This window comes from Opisthocomus hoazin, chromosome 8 (assembly GCF_030867145.1).
Source record: "Opisthocomus hoazin isolate bOpiHoa1 chromosome 8, bOpiHoa1.hap1, whole genome shotgun sequence".
In the NCBI taxonomy this organism is placed as follows: Eukaryota; Metazoa; Chordata; class Aves; order Opisthocomiformes; family Opisthocomidae; genus Opisthocomus; species Opisthocomus hoazin.
In genome coordinates this window covers 65,121,940-65,147,145 of record NC_134421.1, presented here as the reverse complement: position 1 = coordinate 65,147,145, position 25,206 = coordinate 65,121,940, and the positions used below count along the sequence as shown (strand labels likewise).

The 25,206-nt window shown below is 40.2% G+C and overlaps 1 protein-coding gene across 3 annotated transcripts in view; it reads left to right on the top strand.

Annotated features, from left to right (window-relative positions):
* SEMA3D (semaphorin 3D) overlaps positions 1–25,206 on the top strand; it is a 151,915-nt gene that overhangs the window by 117,438 nt on the left and 9,271 nt on the right. For all 3 annotated transcript variants that reach the window (XM_075427988.1, XM_075427987.1, XM_075427989.1), the window contains exons 12-17: positions 5,844–6,066; positions 9,220–9,308; positions 11,145–11,186; positions 12,443–12,600; positions 14,734–14,798; positions 17,051–17,190. In XM_075427988.1, the coding sequence (XP_075284103.1) occupies positions 5,844–6,066; positions 9,220–9,308; positions 11,145–11,186; positions 12,443–12,600; positions 14,734–14,798; positions 17,051–17,190 (717 nt within the window). The remainder of the gene's footprint in view (positions 1–5,843; positions 6,067–9,219; positions 9,309–11,144; positions 11,187–12,442; positions 12,601–14,733; positions 14,799–17,050; positions 17,191–25,206) is intronic.

The window sequence follows — 25,206 nt, the reverse complement described above, 5'->3', positions numbered from 1 at the left end:
GGCACCTCCTCTCTGCAGTTCAGACACAGCCAAGATAAGAATCTAGGTCAGGTGAGATGAATCCCACACTGTTGCAAAAGCAGAAGGTGCCGAGAGGACAATGATGGTGTTATAAGAACTTTTATGGAGCCACATTCTCTTGTAGTCTACATGAAACAACCCTGACAATCTACTCCTGTGACATTTGATATAAATGTAAATCTCTTATTGTCTCCAGTGGGAGACGTCACATATCTGAGACAGCATCTGGTGCTGATGATGTGAATAAATGTCCTCTGTGAACTGGGAAGAGAACACCGATATCATTATCACGAGACAAGCAACAGGATGTAAAATCACATTTTCAGAGGTGAAAGGCTGCTTCACTCACCCACTTGGCCATGCTACCTTTATCTTCATACATCCTATTGATTGTTAGGAGAGGAAGCACAAGCCTACAGGAATTGTTCTGCAGCAATGGGTGGACACAAATTTAAACAGCTGTCTGAGGACTTTGCCAAAGGGTGACTGAAATGAATTTTTCGTTCCCCCGTTCCATCCATCATGCCACACTGAGTGATGACTCTGGACACAGCTCCCTTGGCCAAGCATAACAGGATCACACCTGCCCAGCTGTTCTTGGTGGTCATGCTGTCTTAGGATGGGATCCAAAGCCCACTGAAATAATTGGAAGAGGCACTGTTTACTCAAGCGGACCTTTGCATCAGACCCTTAGTCCTTGTTTCTAGTAAATTAACTGTGCAAGCTGGCAAAGATTTCCCTGTATCATGCATGGTAGGGTTTGGGCCTTTGGGATTGCTGTAATAACTTTATAGTTGCATATCAGTAGACTTTTTATCCTAGTGGATTTTAGCAAGTGATGTCACTGCTCTCATCTTCCTCTGTTGATGCATTTTTGGCAACAAAAAATAGGACCTGTTGAAGACCCAGGGGGCTACTCCCATTTTTCACATAGAAATGGACTTCTGGGATAGAGCTGTGAGTAGGTGAGCGATCAGTGAAATTCCAAAAGATGCGGGCTAACTCAGAGTAGTGAGTGAGAGCATGAACCACAGAAAATGCACAGATAAGGGAAAATCAACCTCTAGTACATAGTGAGGGGGAAGAGAGTTATTGCATAGTTGGGGAATTGAAGAAGCGAATTGGTTTCTCATCCTATATAAAATAAATTGGTGCAAAATTTTGATCCAAATGCAATTAAAGCACATGTGTTTCTATTTACTGAGTCCAACAAACTTTGGCTCAGCCCCTGCAAAGAGAAAAATGCTTTTGAAATCAATAGGGTTTTTGAGGTGTGATTCTGGTACAAGTGGCAAAGACTTAGATCCTGCTTGTTCTAAAGGTGAGGAGAAATGTTCATTCCTGAGCTAATGCTTGTATAGCAAGTGTACACATGAATTGGTTTCTGTGTAGTTATTGCACTGTCTGAATCATTTCTCCTGTATTAAGATTTTCTTTACTTTTTTACTCCAAAGTCAAAATCTAAATTGTCTTTTTATTTTGTCCCACCCTTTCTGTAGTCTTTTTTGCTATATAATACAAAAGCGTATATTTCTTTGTGAAATTATTTAACTGATACTGTTATCTCCAGAAACCAAGTTGATTACAGGCCACCTCAAGGGTGTTACCTTGAAAAGACTTTAATTTGCGAAAGCACAGTAGAAAGCAGAATTTGGAAGATCATACTCAGCAAGTCAGAGGTTGAACTTCTTACAGAAATACTAGAAAAACCCCCTAGTGATAACTCACTGAAATATATGTTTCCACTTCAACTATTTTTTTTCAAGAGGACTTTACTCTTCTTCTTTTTTACTTGTATTCAACTCTATATTCAAGGGATGTCCTTTGAGCAGTTATCACAGGACCACAATACAAACCAGTCTCTGTTTTCTTGTCCGTTCTTTCACAGCCATACATTAAATTGTATTTTGAATAAAAATGATTTAATATGTGATGGGATATATCTTAATTCAAATTGTTACAGGTTTACTTTTCGTGGAGAAATTTTCAAAATCTAGTAGGTGATTCAGGAGCCTAAGCCCTATTTTCAGTAAGCAATTTCAGAGCCTTTATGAAGATGAGGATGCACAGACTTCAGTCTTATGGATTGAAAAAATGCTAAGCAAGCAGGCACTTGCACAAAATCCATTATGTCTCTAGATAGCCACAAAAAATCAGTCCAAACAAGAACTGGAAATAGACTGTAGTCTCTTAAATCACTCAGACTACGTCTTTGCTAAGTGAAACCAGAGGTCAGATTCAAGTGCAGACCTGTAGTCACTGTACTGTTTAATGCTAGTACAGGCTTTGCCATGGTTTAGGCATGCTCCGACAGGTACTGTGCTGTGGCAGTGTTTGGGGTCTAAGGCAGATCAGGAGCTGTCCCCAGCAGGCATTTCAGATGTGGTCGTAGCTGTGGGTGTAGAACACCAGCTGGTCTGTGCTTCACTGGCCTGTTTTGTTTCTGAATATACAGGTAATCTCTGATACTTTTGAATGTCTTATCCTCAACCAGAATTTTTTTTTTTAACTAGTTGTTATTATCTTTGCATTTAGGGTATTTATACAGGTGCATGTTCACACAGAATTGGATAAGATGAGAATAATTCTGCATGGTGTTAGCCATATTTACTGCATAAAGAATTCATACTTAGGCATGGGTGTGCAATACCTGTACCCACTGGGTGGAAGCTACATTCCCTTTTCAGCTGTGTGCATCCCTCAGCCCAGACAGAGAAGGGACAGTGAAAATTCAAGGGAGAAAAGGGTCCAGGCTGGTCCTGAGCCCACAGGGACGGACTCACTGCTAGTGGATGCTGTTGTGCAGCCATGAGAAGGGAATTTGACAGCAATGGCGGAGGGATGCATTCAGCCCTTGGCTCTGTGTGTATTGGCCCTAATGCAAATGTTTTGGACAGTGCCAAACCTTACACAGTGGAACAGATCCTAACAGCAAGCCCTTAACAGGCACCATAGATAAAGCACATGTCAAACTGGAGATACGGGAATGCAGACTAAGGTCTCCTCTGCCGAAATTAGCCCTGAAGGAGGAATGTAGAGCTTTGTCCTGGCAGACTACAAAGGCATGATTTAATCACATTTCTTTCTTTACAGACTGTGTTATGGCTCCACCTGGCAGGAAACACAGGGATTACTTAGTCAAAAACAGTGTTAAAAAAGACAGTTTGTATGCAAAAGGGTGTCATCAACTGGAATAGTATTTCCCGTTGATCTTATTATTATCCAGGATTTGTAGTGTCCCAATAACACATGTAGATGCCTCCAGATTCAAAAGAGAAGCTTTCTCAGACTCAGATTGGAGACTGAATGTACAACAAGGGACAGAAAAGATATACAAACAGCCATGGGAAGGAAAGCAGAGATTGGTGAGCATACAGATGATGGGTCACCAACATAACAGACCTTGTAAGTATGTTCCTGGGCTCACCGTGAAAGGCACAGAAAGGGAAAAAATTGAGGGAGGCTGAGGAGATGGGTTTGTGGGTGGTCATCAGGCAAGATCTATGAGAACAAACTTACTTTGTGCAAGCCAAAGAAACAGCTGAATTCATCAGTTTGTCAGTATGGATCTAGTAAAGGTGGGAGCCAGACCCAGCAGTAAATAAGCGACACTGGGGAAGTGTCTGAGGGCGTGATCGCTGTAGCAGTTGTCTGGATGAGAAGAGGATGAGACTGTGCTGTTCAAAGCCAGAGAAAAGGATGCTGCAGCAGCTGAGCCGTGAGCCTGGGCAGGAGTTTCAGCTATGTGAATGAGTGAAGAAAGTCACTTCTGAGAAACAATGAGCTACAGGGATCGTCTGAGGGGAGACCCTATTGCTCTCTACAACTACCTGAAAAGAGGCTGTAGTGAGGCAGGTTTTGGTCTCTTCTCCCAAGTAACTAGTGATAGGATAAGAGGCAATGGCCTCAAGTTGTGCCAGGGGAGGTTTAGATTAGATATTAGGAAAAATTTCTTTCCTGAAAGAGTGGTCAGGCATTGGAACAGGCTGCCCAGGGAGGTGGTGGAGTCCCCATCCCTGGAGGTGTTCAAAAAACATGTAGATGTGGCACTTTGGGACATTGTTTAGTAGTCATGGTGGTGCTGGGTGGATGGTTGGACTTGATGATCTTAGAGGTGTTTTCCAATCCATGATTCTATGATTCTATGAGTCAAGAGAAACCAAGCCGTTAGTCTAACTTTGCGTAACATCAGGGCATGATGGTGAGGTCTTGCCCAATTCTGGTTCACTGCATCAACAGGGCAGAAACTCAGCCTCGATAAGAAGAGCAGAAATACAAAATGTGGAAAAAATTTGGTATGGGAGAAGATCCTGCACTTTAAATACTTGCGATTATCCTATTGCAGCCACCGGAGGGCACTCTAGACTTGCTGTTGAAGGGCCGTTACTCTAATACCCGCAGTAGTCTGTGCAGCATGTAGCAAATTTAACGGCGTGTTGGTACCTGTGCCTTGAAATGAAAGCTAGACAGTGTGACAGGTCGCCTTCACTCAAGACTTGATTTCCTTGTCTTTTTAAAATATCCAACGTGATAAGGCGCCTGTGAGTGGGGCAGAGAACGAGGAGATGAAATTCAATACAGATGTACTGAGCCCATCATGAGTATTTCGATGGTTTTAGAGCAATGCTTTCGAAAAATGAGGTAATGGTGACCGAGTGTTGCTCTGGGGTGAGAAAAATTACTGAGCAACCTGATTTCTTGCTGGCTTCACAAGCGTTCTCACAGAAAACTTGATTTCTACTTGAATTTAGACTGAATTTGTGATTTATTCAGAAGACCAGATTTCCAAAGTAGCCTATACTAATGACTTCTGTTATGGTATTATATACAAGCAGTTTCTAAATATTTAAAGAAAAAATAGATATTTTCCTATACTATTAGATTGTGTATGGCAAAATTTTACTGTTTCCAATATATGATTTAAAAAAAGTTCAAAGCAGATCGCAGTACTGAATGTACTGCTTAAATGTTAATGATAATAATACATTTCCACTATTGCTGATAGTATGAATATTAAGGCATGTCTTATACTCTTTTCAAGCATACTGCTACATGAAGAAACAAAAAGGTTCTTGGTTATGTTCTTAAAGACTATTTGATGATAAAACTCATAATATTTGTGTAGCTTCTAGTAGTTTGTGTTTACAAATATATAAATGCAATATATATTATTTAATTCATATATTATCCAACATCAGACAGACAACTTCTCTTTTCTAATACTGTCATATTTTCCTGAGTATCTTAGAGAAGCTAAGGAACTTCATCTCCCCTCTGAGTTTTAATTTAGGTAACAAAAATCACTGACTGAGAAAGAAGAAAAGCCTATAAATTTTTTTCTTCAAAGCTTGCATACATATGTATTTGCAGGTTTGGGCATATAACTAGCAGGAATAGAAGATTTATAATTCTGAGTAGTAGTACAAAAGAGTGAGATGAAACAAATTAACAAGTTTTGGGTGGTTTTAAAAGATAAAGGAGAATAAGTGGGAGCAGGATAAAGAAAATTAAGATGAAGAGGAAAAGCTTTTGAAGAGAGGTAAAAATGAAAAGAGAAGAGGCGAGAGTGAAGAAATGAGGGAGCAAATGACCCTTTGAAGTACCAGAGGGGCGTACATCACCAGTGTGCTCCCACGGTTTCTAGTCAACATTGAGCTTTTTGAATTATAAATCTAATTATCAGCCACTGGCATATGTGCTTTACAAACTGATACAGGTGACCTGGACCAGGCAGCTTTCCAACTGCACAAAGAAACCTGCAGATTTCTTGTCCTTCTTTCCTAATATTCCTCTCATCTCCTTATTCCTTCTCTTCCATTTAGTGTCCAAGCAAAACCTATGATCCTCTCATAAAGTCCACCAGAGACTTTCCCGATGAAGTCATTAGCTTCATTAAACGCCATCCACTGATGTATAAATCCGTTTACCCAGTGATGGGAGGACCAGTATTCACTCGAATCAATGTGGACTATCGTCTGACTCAGATTGTGGTGGATCACGTCATGGCAGAGGATGGGCAATATGATGTTATTTTCCTAGGAACAGGTATGAGAGAGGACTTCCACTGTCATTCTGCACAAATCACATCCACTTTTACTCCAGAAGGTCCTGAATAAACCTGTTGATTAGTATCTTTTTCCTATGCATGCAGCTTTGGGAAGCATTTAGATGCTCTTGATTCTGTGCCAGGTCTTCATGCAAATGCTAAGAGTAGATTAATTTGACAGCTCAAAAGATTGCTACTGTTGTTTTTTTTACTGGCTCCAGGTCCCTAGATGATAAACCAGTTAAGGGTCAGAGTGCCTGGACTTTCTTACCCTCCAAGTACCATTCAGTACCTGTCTTTACATTACACGTCTGGCTCCAGTTCCTGCTGGTAGCACAGCAATAGTCAACTAAAAGAAAAAAAAAAATTAACTGTAATAACTCCAAGGAGTAGTTCCTGTTATCAGAAGTGACATGGAGCTTCAGCATTAAATCTCATGTGACATTGAACAGCTAAGAAAGATTTAAAATTGAGCCCAAGGCAACAATTCCACTTAAACACTTCTAAAGATATTACTTAGCAACATGAATAGCTCCAAACAAGAAGACCAGGATTGAACAGAGAGAGGTAAACTACTCTGTCAGGGAAGAGACCCGCTTTGCAGTTTTTCTAAGAATAATTATGTATCTATTTACATTTTTATGATAGTTGTATGCCTTAAGGAAACAGTCTAGTTTTACCATAGTAATTAAATTTAGGATCACTGGATGAAGCACCCAACAGCATGGTATGCTAAGAAAAATTAACATATGTATTTATAAGATTTCAGAAGTAATTATCCACAGTCTTACTCCACTAGAATTTCTTGTTCTTAACCCACAGTTTGGCATTCTCTCACTAGTAACAGGTCTTATAAAGCACTTCTCACTGGTAGATCTGAATGCTGTAATAAAGAGGTCATTGCCATCATCCCCATCTCACAGCAGTTGAAACTAAGGTACACGGAGGTGACAAGATTCATCCAAAGGCAGTGGATGAGCTACTGCCATGAGCTGCAGGGAAATTCAGATTTCTGTTTGAATCCTACCCCAGTAGTATTGCATTGCACAGCATTTTATCTGGCCTATAAGCAAATCTGATGTCATCGAATGTCATTTGAGAGATATGGATATTCTGAAGTGACTTGGGGTAAGGAGTGAATTGCCACAGAGCATTGCCTTGTATAAAGAGTGGGTTGTTTCAGCCTTCAGGAGCTTCACAGCTACGTTATCACACACACGAGTCCCAAGATAGCCTCTCTCATGGACCATTTATACCTTTCAGCTCAATCCCTTTCACAACTCTTGTCTTCCATAAAAGGTGTGAGAGTCCCTCTATGATCCCCCCAAGTCACGTACAGCGGTGTCACATGGAAAAGCACAGTTTCGTAAAAAAGAGCATTAAAGTGCTCTCCTGCTCCCTCAGAAGGCTGGGAACAAGCTTTAGTGAAGATGACAGAAAATCCTTACTGCTTTCTGAATGCAATCTTTAATATAGTCACCAGAGGAGGAAAGGGAACACATTTCCAAGCTGTGAGATGCTGAGGATTTGCGAATACTCACTAAAACTTACTTTTCCTGTGAAAATAGTGAGGAAAAGTAATTTAAAACTTTAGCTGTCCGAAAAGGTGTGTTCACTAGCTAAAATGCAAAAAATATTTTTTTAGTGATTATAGAGGTGCTTTCAAATGTTTGCTATCCTCTACTATAAAATTTGTCATTGGAAAAAAAATAATTTTGAGAGACCAGCAACTCGAATACTCCCAGGTTAACTGTTACTACCCAGCAATGATGCTAATTCTTTCAGAATAAACTGTCTGGTTTAGAGGTGACAAAGCCAGCATCTACCATACAGTCACTAGGTGGCACTGCATAATATGCAGATCTCTCTCTCTGCAGGGCTTTCCCTAAAAGTGAGTTTTCTTTTCCAGAAGCACATGTTTTTGTTCTATTTTATCCTCTAAACTAGTACTATGGAAAAAAATAAACTCGAAGGTAATATTTCAAATATTATACAGAGAGACTGAATACAGATGTACCAAGAAACCCAGGAGATTTTGAGCAGCAGATCAGAAGCTTATTATATGTTCGAATATATACAACTAACTTGTACATGTGCAGGCTTTGGCAATTGTGTCACTCAAACAAACAAACAAAATCTCTAATACATAAGGTAAACTGAAATACTTTTGGCTTTGATTAGTAATATGATCTTCAGTATTTTGGGAAAACAAGGATGAAAATCTCATTCTTTCCATTATAGTATATAATTTTTCATCATTTTAATACTATGCATAGTGCCCAGGACTCAGCTGCGCTGTGTCATTTCCACTCTGCACATCCCAGCACCCAGCCCACTTCCCTTGAACGGTTTTAAGGGTTCTTTTTAAGACCATTCAGTATTCACTGATGTGTAATGGTCTGAGACGAAATAAACAGCTTTTTTTTCCCCAAGCAGAAACTCAGAATGAAATCAGTGAACAGATTTAACTTTAAAAAATTCTCCAGATAACTCCAAAGAAGTGATTTATGTCATAATCAATTGGAGATTTTGTTCAAAAATTTCCCTGAAATGAAAAGATAAATGAAAAAAACTGCATTTCTTAACTCCCTACATTAAAATCAAAACTACTTCTGATGAAGGTGCTATATTGGATGAAAACTAATTCTGTAAAAAAGAAGAGATAATTTTCTGCCAATTTAGTCCCCTAAGCTGGATCTCATTGGGATCAGATGGGTCTCAATTCTGGCTCAAGGAAATGTGCAGAAACTTCTAGCTGGCAGCATGGATGTGCTTGTCTGTGTTTGTGTGCACATATGTGCTTGTGTAGCACGAGAGTTAGACCTTCCCTGCCAGGAGCAGCCTACAATTGTGTTGGCTCAGCCATACAGTAAAACTCTAAAAGTATTGTATAGGGTTATGTAGATAGCAACAGATGCACATAGGGATAGATGTTGTTTAAAGGCTACATCCTTGATGCTTTAGCTTCATCTTCAGGGCTAAGTTTTTAGGTTTTATTTTTACTTTGTAACCTAATTTTACAGCACCCCTTGTTTGTTTTTATTTTTTTTAAAAAAAGAATCTGATATCAAGGTGCTATGAAGTAAGAAATGGAGTGGTGCATACGTACTGAAACACCACTGTGGATTTTACATGATGAACATTTGTTTCAGACATAGGCACAGTCCTGAAAGTTGTGAGTATCACAAAGGAGAAGTGGACTAAGGAGGAGGTGGTGCTGGAGGAGCTGCAGATATTCAAGGTAAGCATTAACAGCCACAACATCAATTAAATATTATTCAGGGGACTTTAAGGCCCAAACCGGCTTTGTCTGTCTGGCTGTTTGTTTACTGGAACTAGTTCAAGTTTCCAGAGGGACACTATGTAAATTTTTAAGTGCCTTGGTATTCGTTGGGTAAGCCAATTGAAAAAAGTCCAAAACCAAACAGACCATGATTTTTCAAACTCACAGAAAGTCTCGTTTATCCTGTTCTAGTTTGAAATCTTTTTATGAGCCCAAACATTTTTATTAGTAGTATTTTATTTTAATGCCAATTTTTCTATTGTCTCAACTTTGGGACTATTCTTAGTACTGAAAGTTTTTTTTAAAACAAATAAACAAACAAACAAAATTCCACAGATGCAGAGAAATTCTTTAACAACTTTAGGAATCGAAAACAAAGAAAATAAAACAAAGTTAGTTTTTATTATCAATATGTTTTAATTTATTGGTGAAGGCTGACTCAATGTTTTGGACCATTTTGATTTGGTTATTCTGGATTAGAGATAAAGAAAAAAAGTAACTGGAGCCTTCTAACACCAATGGAGCTTCATAAATAGTGCTTGTAAAAAGCCCAAACCTCCTTTCTGTTGCACGGACACAATTTCTGATTAGCCTCTCGCTGGTGAGGGTCCTGATGTTGACATAGCATTACAGAGGAAAATGGAGACCTGTGTCTCCTCTACTGATTTTCTTTTCCATTTAGTAGTTTCTTTTTTATTCTTTGCATTCTAACTTTGCTTTCTTCTCATCCTGTATAGCTCTTCTTCAGTTTTCACCTTGCTTTTTTGTCAAAGTTTGTGTGCATCCCTAGCATTTTGATTACTTTCTCACACATCTTCTGTCCTATGTGCAGTACGAGGTCTTAGTCAGAATTTTTGTCCACACTAAATAAACTACTTTGTGACTTAGAGACTGTGTTTTCCAAGCATAAGGACAGGATCTTTAACAATTATCTCAAAGAGTATATTTCTCCATATGCCTTTTGATATGTCATGTGTATGATGAAACTTTGATTTAAAAGATTTCCATGTCTTCTTCTCACTATCTTGGACACCAATTATAAATATCACTTTGAAAATTTCAAGATTACTCATGGCCTGCCAAGTAATCAGCAGTTTCAGTGTGTGCACCTATTTGCTTCATTCTTAAAACATAACGTCAAGGGCAAATGTACCATATCATATTTAAAACAGAAAAAGGTTATTTTTTTCCTGCTCAGCAGACATTCCTTCATGTTTTTATTGGTAACATTTATAACTGTTACCTTTATGTTTTTGAACCCAGAAAATTGAAGGGGGTAAAGGGCTGAAAAAACATCCCTTATTTCCTCAAACTGCATTAACATTAAACAATAGGCTTAGGTCAATCGTCTTCTACTAGGCAATAGATAATACTCCGAGCTTTGCCCTGTTCTTACATTGGTCACTGGCAAAAATTTCACTGTTTCTCATAGCAGCGAAATACATCCTTGTGCAGAGGATTTGCCTGTATATCCCTCAAATGTCATCTAAGCCTTTCAAATAGTGCTTATGAAGAACTTAGGTTGATGTGAAGGCTCATTGCCAGTCTCCAAGATGGGACAGATTGAGAACTCTAAGAATTAAAGTCAGTTACCTGATAAGCAGCAGGGAGAATTTATGGGAGCTATTTTTGGAAGCATGAATTTTGTGCTTTCTGTATTTTTTTTTAATATTTGTTTAAACCAAACAAATAGATCTATAATTTTATTTGCTTTTTTAATGTTAAGTTCCATTCTCTTTTTCATTAAGAACAGGGAATGTGTAAACTAATGCACTTTACTAATTTGTTTTTCAGCATCCTTCATTTATCTCAACCATGGAGATTTCTCAGAAGCAGGTAATCACAAGCTCATTTAATTACTGCAGGACGCAAGGTACAGTGAACACTTAGCTTGTTATTTTCAAGTGACGCCTGTTACTTACTAGCCAGGCTTTCCATGAATGACTCTTAAAATGTATCTGGAAAGAAGGAGATATGTTTGAACTTGTTTGCCTGCCTAATTCACATTTGCTTACAAACAGTAATTTGGGTACCTGAGCAGGTAATTATTCATGGAAACAAATCTTTAGTCATATGGTAGTGAGATTTGTGAATGAAGTCACAAATGCACATTCATTTTCCAGAACTAGAAATACTTGTCTCTTTACAATCTAGTAATAAATTACTATTACTATTATTGTTGTTATTTTTATTAGTAGTCGAGAGAGATCAGGGCCTCACTATGCTTAAAGTTGCTTGCACACAACGGAAAACCAGTCCCCCTCCTCTAAAACTGCAGTCTAAATCTGGGTGGTCCAATCCTGGCAGCACAGGGGATGGTCCCAGTTGGGAATCTGCTGACGGGAAATGGTTTTACGGCAGCTCCGAGCTCTATGATGGGTACATGCATGTTCGGGAGGCAGTGTGACACCAGAGCCATCCCTCTCTGCCCTGCAGAAGTGGCCAGAGCAGCTCCGGCACAACATGCCTCCCTCACACTGGAGGGTGTATTTTGCTGTTCAGGCACGCACAGCACAGCTGGGTCCCATCTCCCCTGAAAAAAGGTGGCAGGCCAGCTGGAAGCATTGCATGAGCCAGCTCCAGCTCAACAGCAAGCACTTGGACCACCCTTGTCTCAACAGGCAGTCTACTCACAAGTTGGGGAGAGGAGAGTAATATTATCCCCATCCTACCTAAGGGTCAGAAGCAGAAGATGAAATTTTATTCACACAAGGTCATCCCTAGTTCCCAGATTCTTAGTGCAATGGCTATCCAGCCACTACTTTTTAAATGTGTTAGTAAACCATTCTTTCTGCGATTTGCTTCTTATGTTTTTTTACAGCACAAATCTAAAGGTGTAAGGGTGTTGAGTGCTGGTGTCTTTCCAGGACTGCAGTCCCCCTCCCTCTCTGCCTTGTTGGCAGGGATGGATGGGGACTGACCAGTTCACACTGAGCCCTGAGAAACATTTTATGGCAAAGGAGGAATTCTCCCTTGTTTTGTAAAATCTGGGATAAGGTTAAGAGTCTACAAGTGTGGTACTGAAGAAGGGAACTTTTTAAACGGGCTACTTGGAGAACACTCCTAATTCATTCGCTTTGCCTGATTTGCAGCAACAATTGTACATTGGTTCCAGGGATGGATTGGTTCAGCTCTCTCTGCACAGATGTCACACGTATGGGAAGGCTTGTGCAGACTGCTGCCTTGCCAGAGACCCATACTGTGCCTGGGATGGAAACTCGTGTTCCAGATATGCCCCCACTTCTAAAAGGTAAGAAAAAAAAATAGGAGGCTGTAAAAGATCTTGCAGTCTGCAAGCATTTTAGAGGTTCCCAATCAGAATGTGTTGCCTTTTTTACTTAGCACGTCATTCTGGCTAAGTTTCACACTCCTGCTCAAAGAGCTGTGAAGACAATGTAGCTTTGTTTAAGTGTGCATGACTATAACTCGGCTACTGCAGCTAACTTAATAAATCCATCACTTTCTCTTTTCTATGCTGAATGCCTTAAGGCATGAGATGCTCGGATGGAGCTGGTTGTGGCTGACTCTGCCCGAGATACAAGAGCCTCTCTAAGACTTCTGCCTTTTGCATAGGGCACCATCATAGTTATAAAGTGGAGTTTCACATAGTATCCCAGAGAAGTCAGTAATAAAATACACTTAACTCCCTGATCTAAATGAACAAGCTTCTCCTGTCTGATTTAGCTAACACAGATTACTTGGCTCACTCTCCTCAATTCTATTTCTGATCTAACCATCAGAGGGAGACAGAGATTTAACTACTGTGATTTGACCGCATCAGGAGCAGTTTTTCCACAGTAACAGAAGCTTCATCTGAACTTTCTGCACTCACCAGCTAGGACAGCAGCATGAATCGGGATGGAGGAAGAGCACACTGCAGACTCTAGTAGTACAGTACCTGAGTTGCTGGATGTGTCTCTTGGAGTTTTTGGTTGATTTAGCCAGAGCTCTGAACTCACTTATTGAGCCAAAGTCCTTCACAGCCTCTTCATTCTCCTTTGGATGAAGCCTTTCTGAGAGTAATTCTTGCAGTGAGGGTCGGAGGTTGCAGTCTGAGCTCAGGCTCTGGAATGAGACTTTCTACCTCAGGGGCTTCAGGGCTGGGACCTGAGCAATTAGACAAACCATTGAAGTTAATGACTCATAGGTTATCGTGTCATGGTATCAAGGAACTTTATGTGTTTTCCCTCAAAGCCAAAGCAAACTAAATTCAGAGAAGCATAAATGAAAGGAGAAAAGCAAGTGTTCAGGCTCACTGCAAAGTTAGTGACACGTGAGGCTTGCTGAAGCCTGAGGTGGGCTGGGACAAGGAGATTGATGGTCCATGCTTTTTAACAGATGTGCAATTTGGTGGGAAGGCCAAATGTCTGTGGCTCCAAAACAAGGTGACTAGCCTTAGGAATCCTCCAGTAGACCTGTTACCTGAATATTTTTCTTCTGTGTAGCAGCCTGCACTTCCAGTGTGTCTACAGCTTTTACCACAGTGGACAGCTCAGCCTAGGGAACCTGCTCTCTTGCCAAGGTGTTGCTTTGCACATAGGAGGTCCCACTCCTGTTATCTCTGATGCTACTGTGAGGGAGGAACCAGTTTCCCCCTGGGTCTCCAGTTCTTCTACTAAAAAATTTCGATAAAAACTTCTGTTCATAGCTCTAGGCAGATAAATGCAATCATCGACAGAGGAAGAGTTTGCTTTTTTTTTAATGAAAGCTATTACACTGAAATTACACTGAATCACAGTGAGTTTAAGTGACACACCCAGAGATAAGCAGGCAAGTTAGTTGTGGAAGGAAGCACATCATCTCACATCGTGTCTAGTTTTTTTGCTGCCCATAAAGATGAAAGATCATCAGATTTGTCAATTGTTTGTTGCCAAATTAAAACATCTGCTTTTCTCTCTTCATTTTGAAGGTTGATTTAATAGTCAATATTACATTGGGCTGATCCTGAGCCCAATTTTGAATATTACCTGTTGTACCGTGGATCTTTTCCACGTCATGTAACATTAAGGGTATTTTTAGATGTTTCCAAGACAGTCCACCCCACCAGGAGCCCCATGCTCTGTGCTCCTAAAACAGGTTTGGAAGTTCTTTCTGTCACTATATTGCACAGCCTTTACTCTAGGCAGATTTTTTTCTCTCCCTTTTACTCTTTCCCCTCCCAGTGGTTTTCCTAAATCACAGGCCCTTCTCTTGATGTCAATTGTACAAATCTCTCTAGGCCACATGCTGCTTTGAGGGTGAGGCTGGTTTTAGTTAAGACCGTAATTGTCAGCAGTAGGGTGGGAGCAATGTAAGTCCACATCTGCTGAGCTCCTCTGTATTTTGTTGTTGAATTCCAGCAATTATGCCTGAAGTGTTACAAGTTTGCATGCTCTTCCCATAGGCGAGCCAGAAGGCAAGATGTCAAATATGGAGACCCTGTTGCACAATGCTGGGATGTGGAAGACAGTGAGTATTTTGCACCTTTCTTGCTCTTTTGTCACGCTAACAGCAGAGTTTGCTGTAAGGGTCTCTGATTGTCTGTGAAAACTTGCTGAGCTTGGCAGAATAACACCGTTAAAGCAATTGCCTTTCCCACACTTCACACACATTACCCCTCCCGCAGTTAAATTTGCAGAGCCGGGGATGATAAAGGACAGCCAGGGTAGGACAGCACCCTCGCATCCCTTATGGGCAACCCTCCCCAGATCCTCCCTCCTCCCAGGGGAGGGAGATGTGCCCGTGAAGTAAAAACGTCATACAAGTCCTCACAAGCAGCTACCGGGACACGTGTGATATTTCATCCAGACACAGGGGAGATAATTCTGCAAGGAATCCTGCAGGGGTAAACAGGGAACACGCCATCTTCTCCCCTTCCACCACATACACTTGACACAAGTCCCAAGGCCCAGCTCCAGCTTCCAAACCGGCCCCTTCCCCTCCCTGCAGCTACTTAAATACTCTTCTTATTAACAAAACCATACCCCTGCTCTCCCTGTCAGCCTCCCCCTCCCTTTCCCACACCCTCTTTTCAGATGCCAGAGGGTCTGTCTTGCTCCTTTGGCAACTGAAGCACTTCTCTTACAGCAAGCACTGTCAGTATGAAATCTTGCGGTTACACGGCAATCTCTGCGGCAGCGTAAAATAAATGAAAAGCATTCAAAACCAAGCGTGGGTTTGTCTGGGGCTCTTCTAGCCGCTTATTAGAATGAACAGCTCAGTCAAAACAGTATTGACTGTATCACCGTGCTGAACGTTTGATTTGGGACGAACCACCACTTTCCATTGATCTCTGGTTATTTCTGTGCCACTGTGGTGCTGGGTGCCTGTCACAGATCTCGGTGTGAGTCACTGCAGAAATCAAGGCTGCTTGCCACAGGATCAAAGACTTAAATCTGTTACACAGTACAGAGGACTCTGACTGTACAATGTGTGGTTGCAGACATAGCTAAATAGTCAGGGTAAAATCTCATTTCTATTAAAGTCAACTACTAAACTCCTGTTCATTCCCAAGAGCCAGAATTTCCTTGCTTGCTGCTTACCATGGCTCTCCGAATAGTGGTATCTGAGACTGTGCAAAGCTCAAGGTTATAGAAACCTTAGCACAAAAGCTGACAATGCCACATTTTCCTGGAAGGATGAAGAGATACTGGAAGAGTTGGCTTTACTAGACAAACGTAAAACGACTTAGCACAGAAATTGATATTAATCCTTTGCCCTGATGTAGAACCACCAACAGAAATTTTATCCAGCTGGGGATGACCCCTGTGTGCCATAAAACCACAAAGCTGACCTGTGCCACACCAGGCTCTGGGCTTATTATGCTGTTTGTGATAATTAATAACACTATGGCCCCCAAACCTATTTAAATTCAGTGTTCCACTGTGTGAGATTCCCTCCCAGAGACTTCATTGGCTGCATGAAGTTTTTTGGCTCTACTGAAATCTCAGTGGCACAGTGAAATAAAAGAAAAGCATTTAATGCGGAGAGCTTGAGTTTCTATAGATCTCGTATAGGTACTTATTATATTGAAAAAACAATCCAAAATTATATTCCTTCTGTTGTTGAGCTAACTTTTGATTTAGGAGACACCACTGCTTTCACCTTCTTTTCTATTATTGGCAGGGCATAAGAAACGGCTTTATTCTGATGGTAAGGCAGATAAGGCTGGAAAGGGAAATGGAGATGCAGAGATTAAAAAATGCTTGCTAAGGTTTACAGAAGGCCAAGAAAGGAGCCCAGATCTGCTCATGGCTCTTACAGTGTTTGGTCTGAAACATACTACAGAGCATTTCAAATTATACTGAAGGAAGGTAAACTTCGGTTTACTTTAGCCCTGTGTGTCTTTTAAAGTGTTTGGGATGAACAAACTAGACCATACAATCTACCTTTAGCAGATTTAGCTCGGGTTTAATAGCTGTGTTACTTAAAGGAAAAATACAGGTCAGATTTTAAATTCCTTAGAGGTGAAATCCTCAACTTTAAAACGGAGCAAGCTCATGATATAGATTTTATTGACCTCCTTAAAAACCAGTTGCACTGAAGGAAGGTTATCAGTTGCCTCTAAATCCTCATAGTTACAGTTTAAGCTAAAAGTTAAGTTTCCTTTTGCTTTTTTATAATTCACTCACTCTTATAGCATCTGTTCTGAATCAGGCTATTTTCCCATCGCTTTAAAAACCAGGTCAGGGTTAATCTCCTGTACCATGTTTGCTTTCCAGGCATTAGTCATGAAACTGCTGATGAAAAGGTGATTTTTGGTATTGAATTTAATTCAACTTTTCTGGAATGTATTCCTAAATCCCAGCAAGCCTCTATTAGGTGGTATATTCAGCGCTCTGGGGAAGAACATCGAGAAGAGGTAAGTTATAGTCATCAAGGCAAGTTTCCTCTATAGAGAATTCAGTTGAGCATTGAAAAGCAGGAGTTATTGGGATTAGTCGATGTTTTACTTTTCCTTGCTTCACCTTAGGTATCACATAGCATTCTGGTATCACCATTTGGGACATGCAGTGGGGAAGAGAGAAGCCATTTGCACAGTGTCATAAGCAGATTTAGATATTTGTTTTGACTTACATGCTCACTCTGTTAAAAAAAATAAATAAAAAATTAGGCTTTAAATAGTGGTAAAAAAATCAAAGTAGTGCAAAAAAACACCCTTTTGTCCAGTAATTAACACAACAGCTACTTCTGTAGGTAAAAATATGTTCAAAACCTTTTGTTTTAATATAATTTCTGCTTCATTTACTGTCTGATTGCATTCCCTTATCCTGTTGAGCAGTGTAACTAAGAATTGCACGTATGGCTTGCTGCTTCTCTCTGTCTCTCCCCAGAGAAGGAAGGGTCTGTGAAGTAAAAACCTTTTTGTTTGTTTTTTTCTTGTTAGTGGAGTCTGAGAATTTTTCTTAAATGGCACTCTGTGCTGATGTAAAGCTGTCAAGTTAAAGAACCGCATCTTGCATCTGGAGTAGAAAGTGATGAGATTTGTGGTGGCCTTTAATTCCTGCAGAAGGCACGTTTGGGGTCTTTACTGGTGGAGAAACCGTGGAGAAGCCTCCAGGTTCCCACATACACCCTGCACAATTTCCTACTGACTCCTGTCTGGGCTAGTGACAAAGGGGCCCTCTGACATGCCCAAAAGGTCAATGTGCTGGGACTGACTGGGACTGGGTTTGAGTGAGTTTCAAACCTCAGGAGTTTTCACAGCCTTTCTTTTACATAAGTGATTTTGTGTCTGAGGCCAAGTCCTGCTGTGATGGCAACCATGGCAACGAAGAAGGAGAAGGGAAAAGAACTGCCCTTTCAAACGACCTGGTCCCAGATGTTAAATATGCTTTTTTGTTAAATGTTCATACAAGACAAAAATTAGTTTAAATGACAGGAACTATCAAACACCCAACCAGTCTTCCACTCTCAATGATAATTCATCCTATAAGACTTTCAGAGTGTAGAAAGTATGCTGATTCCTTCTAAAGGCTGGGGAGATGCAAGCCAGGGCTGGTGCTCCTGAGACAATCACTTCTGGGTAAGATATAACTCATGGCAGTAGTCACAAAGCTCAACCCCAATTATGTCTTGGCCCAGAAAGCCAGAGTAAGGAGATACAAGGCACTACTGATTTTCCACCAGATAAGACAAAAAATCCCGCAAGGCTGTATATTGACTATGACACTGCAGTATTTTTAATTTATTTCCCTTCTCTTACTCATCCTTTGGATTCACAAAGGTTTTTTCCTCTGCTGAGAATAGAAATTTCATTAATTTATAGACACAGTCCTTCAAACAAACTACACTAAACACCAAAAGAAAGAGATTACTGGTTTGGAATACCACCTCTAACCTCCATTACAGTCTATACTTGGGAAAAAAATGTGATCTCATGAGCAGCTGGCCAAGCACACTCTCAGCCACAGGTGACTGAAGTGAAAACCCAGCTAGAATTGTATCAGCCTTTAAAGACCTATGAACATTCATTGTTTGTGCTTTAATTGTTTTACCTTTAACTGTCTTGTACAGAAGACTCTGCACTCTACTTCCCTCAGGCAACAGTTTGCAAATGCACTTACATGTTTGATCAGGGGAATGAGTAAAGTACTTGCTTAATTCTAACCATATGTTTAAGACTCATTTTTAAGTAAATTTAAGCAGATAGTTAACAAGTTTTTTTGTTTTGGAGTTTTTCTTTGGTGTGGTGTTTCTATTTTTCTGTACAGGAAATGATGTCAAGTTTTGAGAAGACTCAATCATTTTTTAAAATTATAAGTTGCAACTGTAGCATGTGTTTGAGCTTCTCAAAAAGAGCTACAAACTTTGTGTAAAGCAGCCAGTTCCCTCTGAAGAATGTAATATTTCTATATCGTAAGAAGTGGCACTTGCAAGATTTAAAAGCCTCTTTCGAAGGGCTATTTTGGAGTTTTATCTGTGTCAATTTAGGGAAAAAAAATCAGTTGATTTTCCATAAATCACAGGTTCATATAGGCCTCTGAAAGTCAGGAAGCCAAGTTCAAGCTATCTTTCTTATTTGATTGTAGAACACACTGCAGGTCATACCAACTGTTGAACAAAGTTAGGGCAGGCTAACCTATACAGCATCGCCCAAGATAAGGCCATATTATTTTTTGCCATGCTTTATATTTCCAAAAGGTTCGCTGTGGCAGTGACCTGGACCCTACTACTTGTTCTGGGCCAAATGCCAGTTACCCAGGTGGGGTGATGTCCAGTACTGCAGGATTGCCCCATGTGTCAAGGATGTGCACGCTGAGAGAGCATGAGGGAATGCGTACATACGTGGGATGGCATTTGAAGCTCCAGAAAGCACACAGCATACATCTTTGCACATTAGCAGCCTTCCACAGCAATATTTACTGGGCTTGCTCAGTGTAAACAGTCTGACATCTGTTTGTATGAGAAAAGTAAAGCTTTGCTAAAAGGCTAGATTAGCCATTGAGGCAAATTTAGAAGAAAACTTAAAGTACAAATCTGCAAACAGATTTTCTACATTATGAATGCTAAAAATAGGCAAATAGCTTTTTACCATGTATTGTCCCTAAGGCTGTAGCAGTGTTTCTGTGATCCAGTTTTGATAAAATAGAAGTTGGAGCATGTGTCCCGCAACTCCTTTGGGTGGTTTTGTTAGTTTTTTTGTTTTCTTCTATTTTTTTTTTTATAATCTTTGAAGATAACAGACTTTATAAACGTGTATGCGCACGTTGATGATTACAGGATCAGATCACTTAAAGACACTGTATAGCTATTAGTTTTGTTTGATTCCTTTCATAAAATTCTTAAAGTGACTGAATTTCTAGTTGACCCAGGTTAGTTCCGGCATTCTAAAAACTTGAACTCCTTCTGAGCAAACTCACTTTGCACATCTTGAATCATCATATTGGGAGATATCATTTTTAGAAGAAAAAACCAAAGCTTTATTGGTATTTTTAAAGATTAATATATTAATCTAGAAATATCAAGTTTTCAAATACATGTATCTAAAGTTAAATTCCTATTTTCATATATGGCTGCCTAAATACGTGTTAGGGTCTGTAGAGATGCTGAAAAATCATTCCTATATTTAGAGGGAGTAAGCGTATTTGCAGGTTAAAATGTTGATCCCTACTTAATCTGAGTATCCATAAATTGAGATTTTCAGGCCTTCTAATTTTACTTATCAGTGAAAATAAATTGCATAATTGGAGGCCTTCCTAGAAAATCCAAAGGTCGGCAGAGTAATTGACTTTCTTTTCAAAGTACTTCAATTTGACCAAAATACCATATGTGACAGAAACTGTGTGATATTATTTAATGTGTAGCTTGACCTTTATGCAGCCAATGCCTTACCATAACTTATCACAACTGTATTTTCTGCTCTCTTTCTCCCTTCCTGCTGCAGATTTCTCAGATAACACTGTACATAGTTTTAGTACATGTCTTAGTGGTGTAACTTATTGTGATGACGATACCATGCTTTGCAAATGACTCCATGCACCTGGAACTTAGGTTACGGACTTTTAGTTCCAGGGCTGGAACTGTAATGTCTCATCAAGTCTTTAAACCTGGCTTTACAAATACGCAGCTATGCAGTGTCCCGGACATGCACTACAAATTCCTGAGGGAAGTAAAAGGGCAAAATCCAGACTAGATGGGAAGCGTTTGGCCCAGCAGGATGTCCCCGACATTTCACCCTTAGGGTCATGGTTCAGAATGTGACTTCCAGGCAGAGCGACCTGTGGGGAGGGACAGGATCTCCTGTGGCACAGGAGCTGTCACCAGGTCATTTTGCTGCCAGTGGGAGTACATTTCCTTGTTGTTAAGGGCCTTTTTAAGGTCAGGAGTCAAATATCTAGTGCTTTTGTGTTGAGCGGTGCTCACGCAATTGATCATGTTTATTCCTGTGCGTGTAGGGTTAGCCACTGAGACCAGGGAGAGCATTTTAGTACCTGGAGCTCATAAAAAAAAAAGTGGCAACGTCATCTGTCTCTAATGTATTAAACTGCTGAAGTTTTCTGAAGCTTAAGACAGAGGTTTATTTATTTCTCAGAAAAATTCCTATATGTTATGTTATGTATATAATAGGTGTCAGGACTGCAAAAAGCAAATGCATGGCTCCCTACAAAGCCATTAGTTTTGGTGTCCCATGGCTCGAAAAAGTATTACACCCCCTCCCCCCCCCCCCCACTTTAGACTGCTTTCACCCCAGGGCTCCTGCGGCTCTGGGTCTGCCAAGCTGCCACCTTCCTTTGCTGGGGACAGAACAAACTATATGATCTGAAGTGACAGAATAGGTGCAGATCAATTTTATCTCTCTCCTTCTTACTCTATTTATACCTGGAGGTGAAAATAAATTCACCAAAAGGCAGGAAGACATTCCAGCTTCTTCTTCAGCAGTTCTCACCATTTCCATATTCTTTCCCCAAAGCCCTGGGCTGTGATTTTCTGACAGACCCAGCTTAACAACCATCTGATGTTCTGGTAGGTACAAGAGTTTGTCCCTCTCCTGGACAGGACATCTTGCCAGGCACAAGACTGCGACCTAGCTCCCCCAAAGAGATGTTGTTTCCATTCTACGTTTTAGCCAGATTGAAAAGACATTTTTCACTTTATCTAAGCTGTATGTTTATATATATTTTTGTGGCTGGAGATTTTTGCATCATTATGGCAATTTTCTTTGTTATAAACATCTGGTCAGCAGCATGTTGTGAAAAAAAGGTCACAGATTCAGTGCCAGAGCTGAAATCTAAGAGTTAGATGAAAGCTGAGTAAAGAAAAGGACATACACCAAGGACTGAGTTTCCAGTAGTACCTTCTGTTAGAGGAGTGTAGTTCAGTGTTTGAATCATTAGGTCAATGAGAAAGAGCTCAAGAGATTCTGAAAAAATCAGGAGATTCATTCTGCAGCCTAGAGACATCTTACAGCTCTCATGCTCTCATTCTTTTATTTTATAATATGACTCACTGCCTTTTTAGTCCTGTCACCCCACCCCCCCAGTACTTTGAGATTCTTAAGTAAGACTAATACTTTTTACAGTTTCCTGGGGAAAAAAAGGAAGTAACTATTGACTGAGATATAGAGCATGACATTTCTGCTTTGAATTTCTGCTTTGATTTGGTTATGTTAGAGGGGTAGGATTTTAAAAATTGGTCTCAGAATAAGAAGCTAGCTTCACCTGAAAATAACAGAAATCATACATCTCCATAATGCCTTTGTACCAGAAACATGATCTCTACAGCTGTGTTGGAGTTAAATGACTATTTTACCAGCACAAGAGAAACAAAGTAATGTGTAACAAAAATGCAAAAAAAAAAACCAGATTGATCTTTATTTCCAGTCAAATGATGAGGATGAAGAAAGAACAACAGAAAACCAAAGACAAATGTGAATTCTCAGCCAATGTTCCTCGTTTTCCTTTGTCTCCCTCTCAATTTGTTCAGGGGTTTCAGCTAACCCATGATTAGTCCAGCTTTACCTCTAAACATTTTTTCACATGGTGATTAAGGAGGGAAGGCAGGCTTTGAAGCCACTTTCTTCTGCCAGACAGGTGCAGTGTTTTAACTGTGAAAGAGTTGACATTTGAATTATTTGTAAAGAGGGAGCTATCTAAACACATCATTAGCAAAGGACAGAAGGCATTGACCTAACCTGGTGCCACAGCACTTTCAAATCCTTGGTTGTTTTCCAACTTACTGGTCGTTTAAAGATTTGCCATCATTATTGGCAATGACTGTTTTGCCTCTATGGTTAAATTCTGGTTGTGAAAATCAAGTTTTGGAGTTCCATGGAGATCTTTTCCCTTTGTCAAATATTACCAGTGTCAGTGGCATGTACCATAATTCAGGTAATGCAACTTTAGCCAAACTAATGTGCTTATCATGAAGGACGAAACGTACAATTTGTTGATAAAATATGGCCAAAATCTTCTCCCACTCCACTAAGAAAGTTAATAGTAATCAATTGCTTCATTTTTGTGGTTTATAATTTGTTCCCTATTGAAAAAAACTATGTCTCTCATGTTTAATTTTTATTTTGTGCTCAACTTTAGGCACATGTCAGCAAGCTTTTATGAATTAAAGCCTTTGTGCTTCTGAATTCTTAAATCCTATTTACAAATATTTTTGAAGAATTATTGATTATGACATATTGGGGGTGGGAAGCAGTGAATCCACAATTGACCAAAACAAAATGATGTCTTTTGTCTAACTAGTTTTTCCATTCTCCCAAAAATTTAATAAAATATATTTTACATCCAGAGGTCAGGAACCAAAGAGCACATTAAGCATTCAAGTGAAAGGTTAAAGATCTACCATCAAGTAATGAAATGCCAGGTGTTTATGAAACTCCAGAGCCCTGTGGGGGAAAAAGTAGAGAGGCAAGACAGGAAGAGTTCTGAACCTATGGGTAAAACAACATAAACAGGATACCAAAAAGAGAAGTGAGGGGGGAAAACAGTAATGAAGTGTTGCTCAATACATGTGAAATCGGAGCCATAATTTCATCCTGCCAAAGGATAAGAAAGGAATGAACAATGAAGGCACAGAGAAGGAGGAGGTGACAGTCATCGTAAATCAATATCCAAGGTTAACACAGGACAATCTGTAAGAATGCTGCTTCATTAAAAATAGGAGTCATGATGGGCTGGGATTAAGGGACACAACCAGTTTAGACTCTGGTAGCTTTCCCTGCGTTATACCAAGGCAGATGGGGGTGCAACTCGATCAGTTAACATGTTTACGACTAGAAAGTGACGGCTGCTACACAAATGGTAAATAGTTATAAATAGCAGGGTGCTGGACTTGGGGGTCCAGTGATCTTTTCAAGTCTAGATCTGCCATTATTCTGCTTTCCTGTCATTGAAAATGGGCGAAGCATTAGTGAGGGCTCTTTGGACTGGCGCCCAGCCAGCCAAAACAGCCAGCTGGAGATCTTCCAAGTGTAGGAGGTATACAGCTGTCAAGACGCTCTAGACTACAATACTGGCAGAGCCACCGATAGGCAGATGCTACAATTGCATCAAGCCCTGAGCTCAAAGAAATCGGTCCTGTTTTCACTCAGACAATGTGGGAACTTGGTCTTTGTATAGCGCCTTATTAAACCCAAATGTCTGGGAATTAGCTGCTTCTTCTCATCCTTTTTCCTAAACTTCTCAAACTTTGGTCTTCATGTTGACATGAAGCCTGGTCAGAAGAAAGAGAAGCTTCCTTGTCATGTTGCAACAGCTAAGCCTCCGAGAACTTCCACCTGGCCCCTGCTCCTGCTTTTCTCTGTGGAGTACAGCACCACAAGGAAACACCTGCCCTAGACATATTACTGCCTACAGCTACTTATTTGTGGATACATTTATACATTTTATGCTCCTGTTTTTTGTGTAAGAAGGCCACATTTGCTTGGAATGAAGTGTCACTAGCTGATGAAATTGAGGACTACTGCCCTATGCTGTAGGTTCTGGAGGTGGAAAAGTGGTCTTTTCTAGTCTATTTCGCTGCTATTCTCTGTGTATGTGCTTATGGCTTGACCACAATTTCTCTGGTTTAAAACTCAGTGTAGTAAATCAAAAGTAGCTTGTGCTTGTGTAGCACCTGTTGTCAGGACAATCGATTTTCCAGGAATTTCCTGAAATTAGTATGATTTCACCCTGCTGGTGCCAAGTAGGCATGCTTATATACAGTTTACAAAGAGGGAAACTAAAGCTCAGGGTTGACCCAGTACCGTCAAATGGTGGCAGGAACCAAAAAATAATTAGCCACAGAACCAGACAACCAGAGCCATGTTCTGACCTGGTTTTGTAGCAGTTGATTTCTTGTCTCTGCTGCAATCAGATCAATGGTAGTGCATAGGCCTATGCCTATACATCCACATATCTGTCTATCCATTTGTCTACCTACCTAC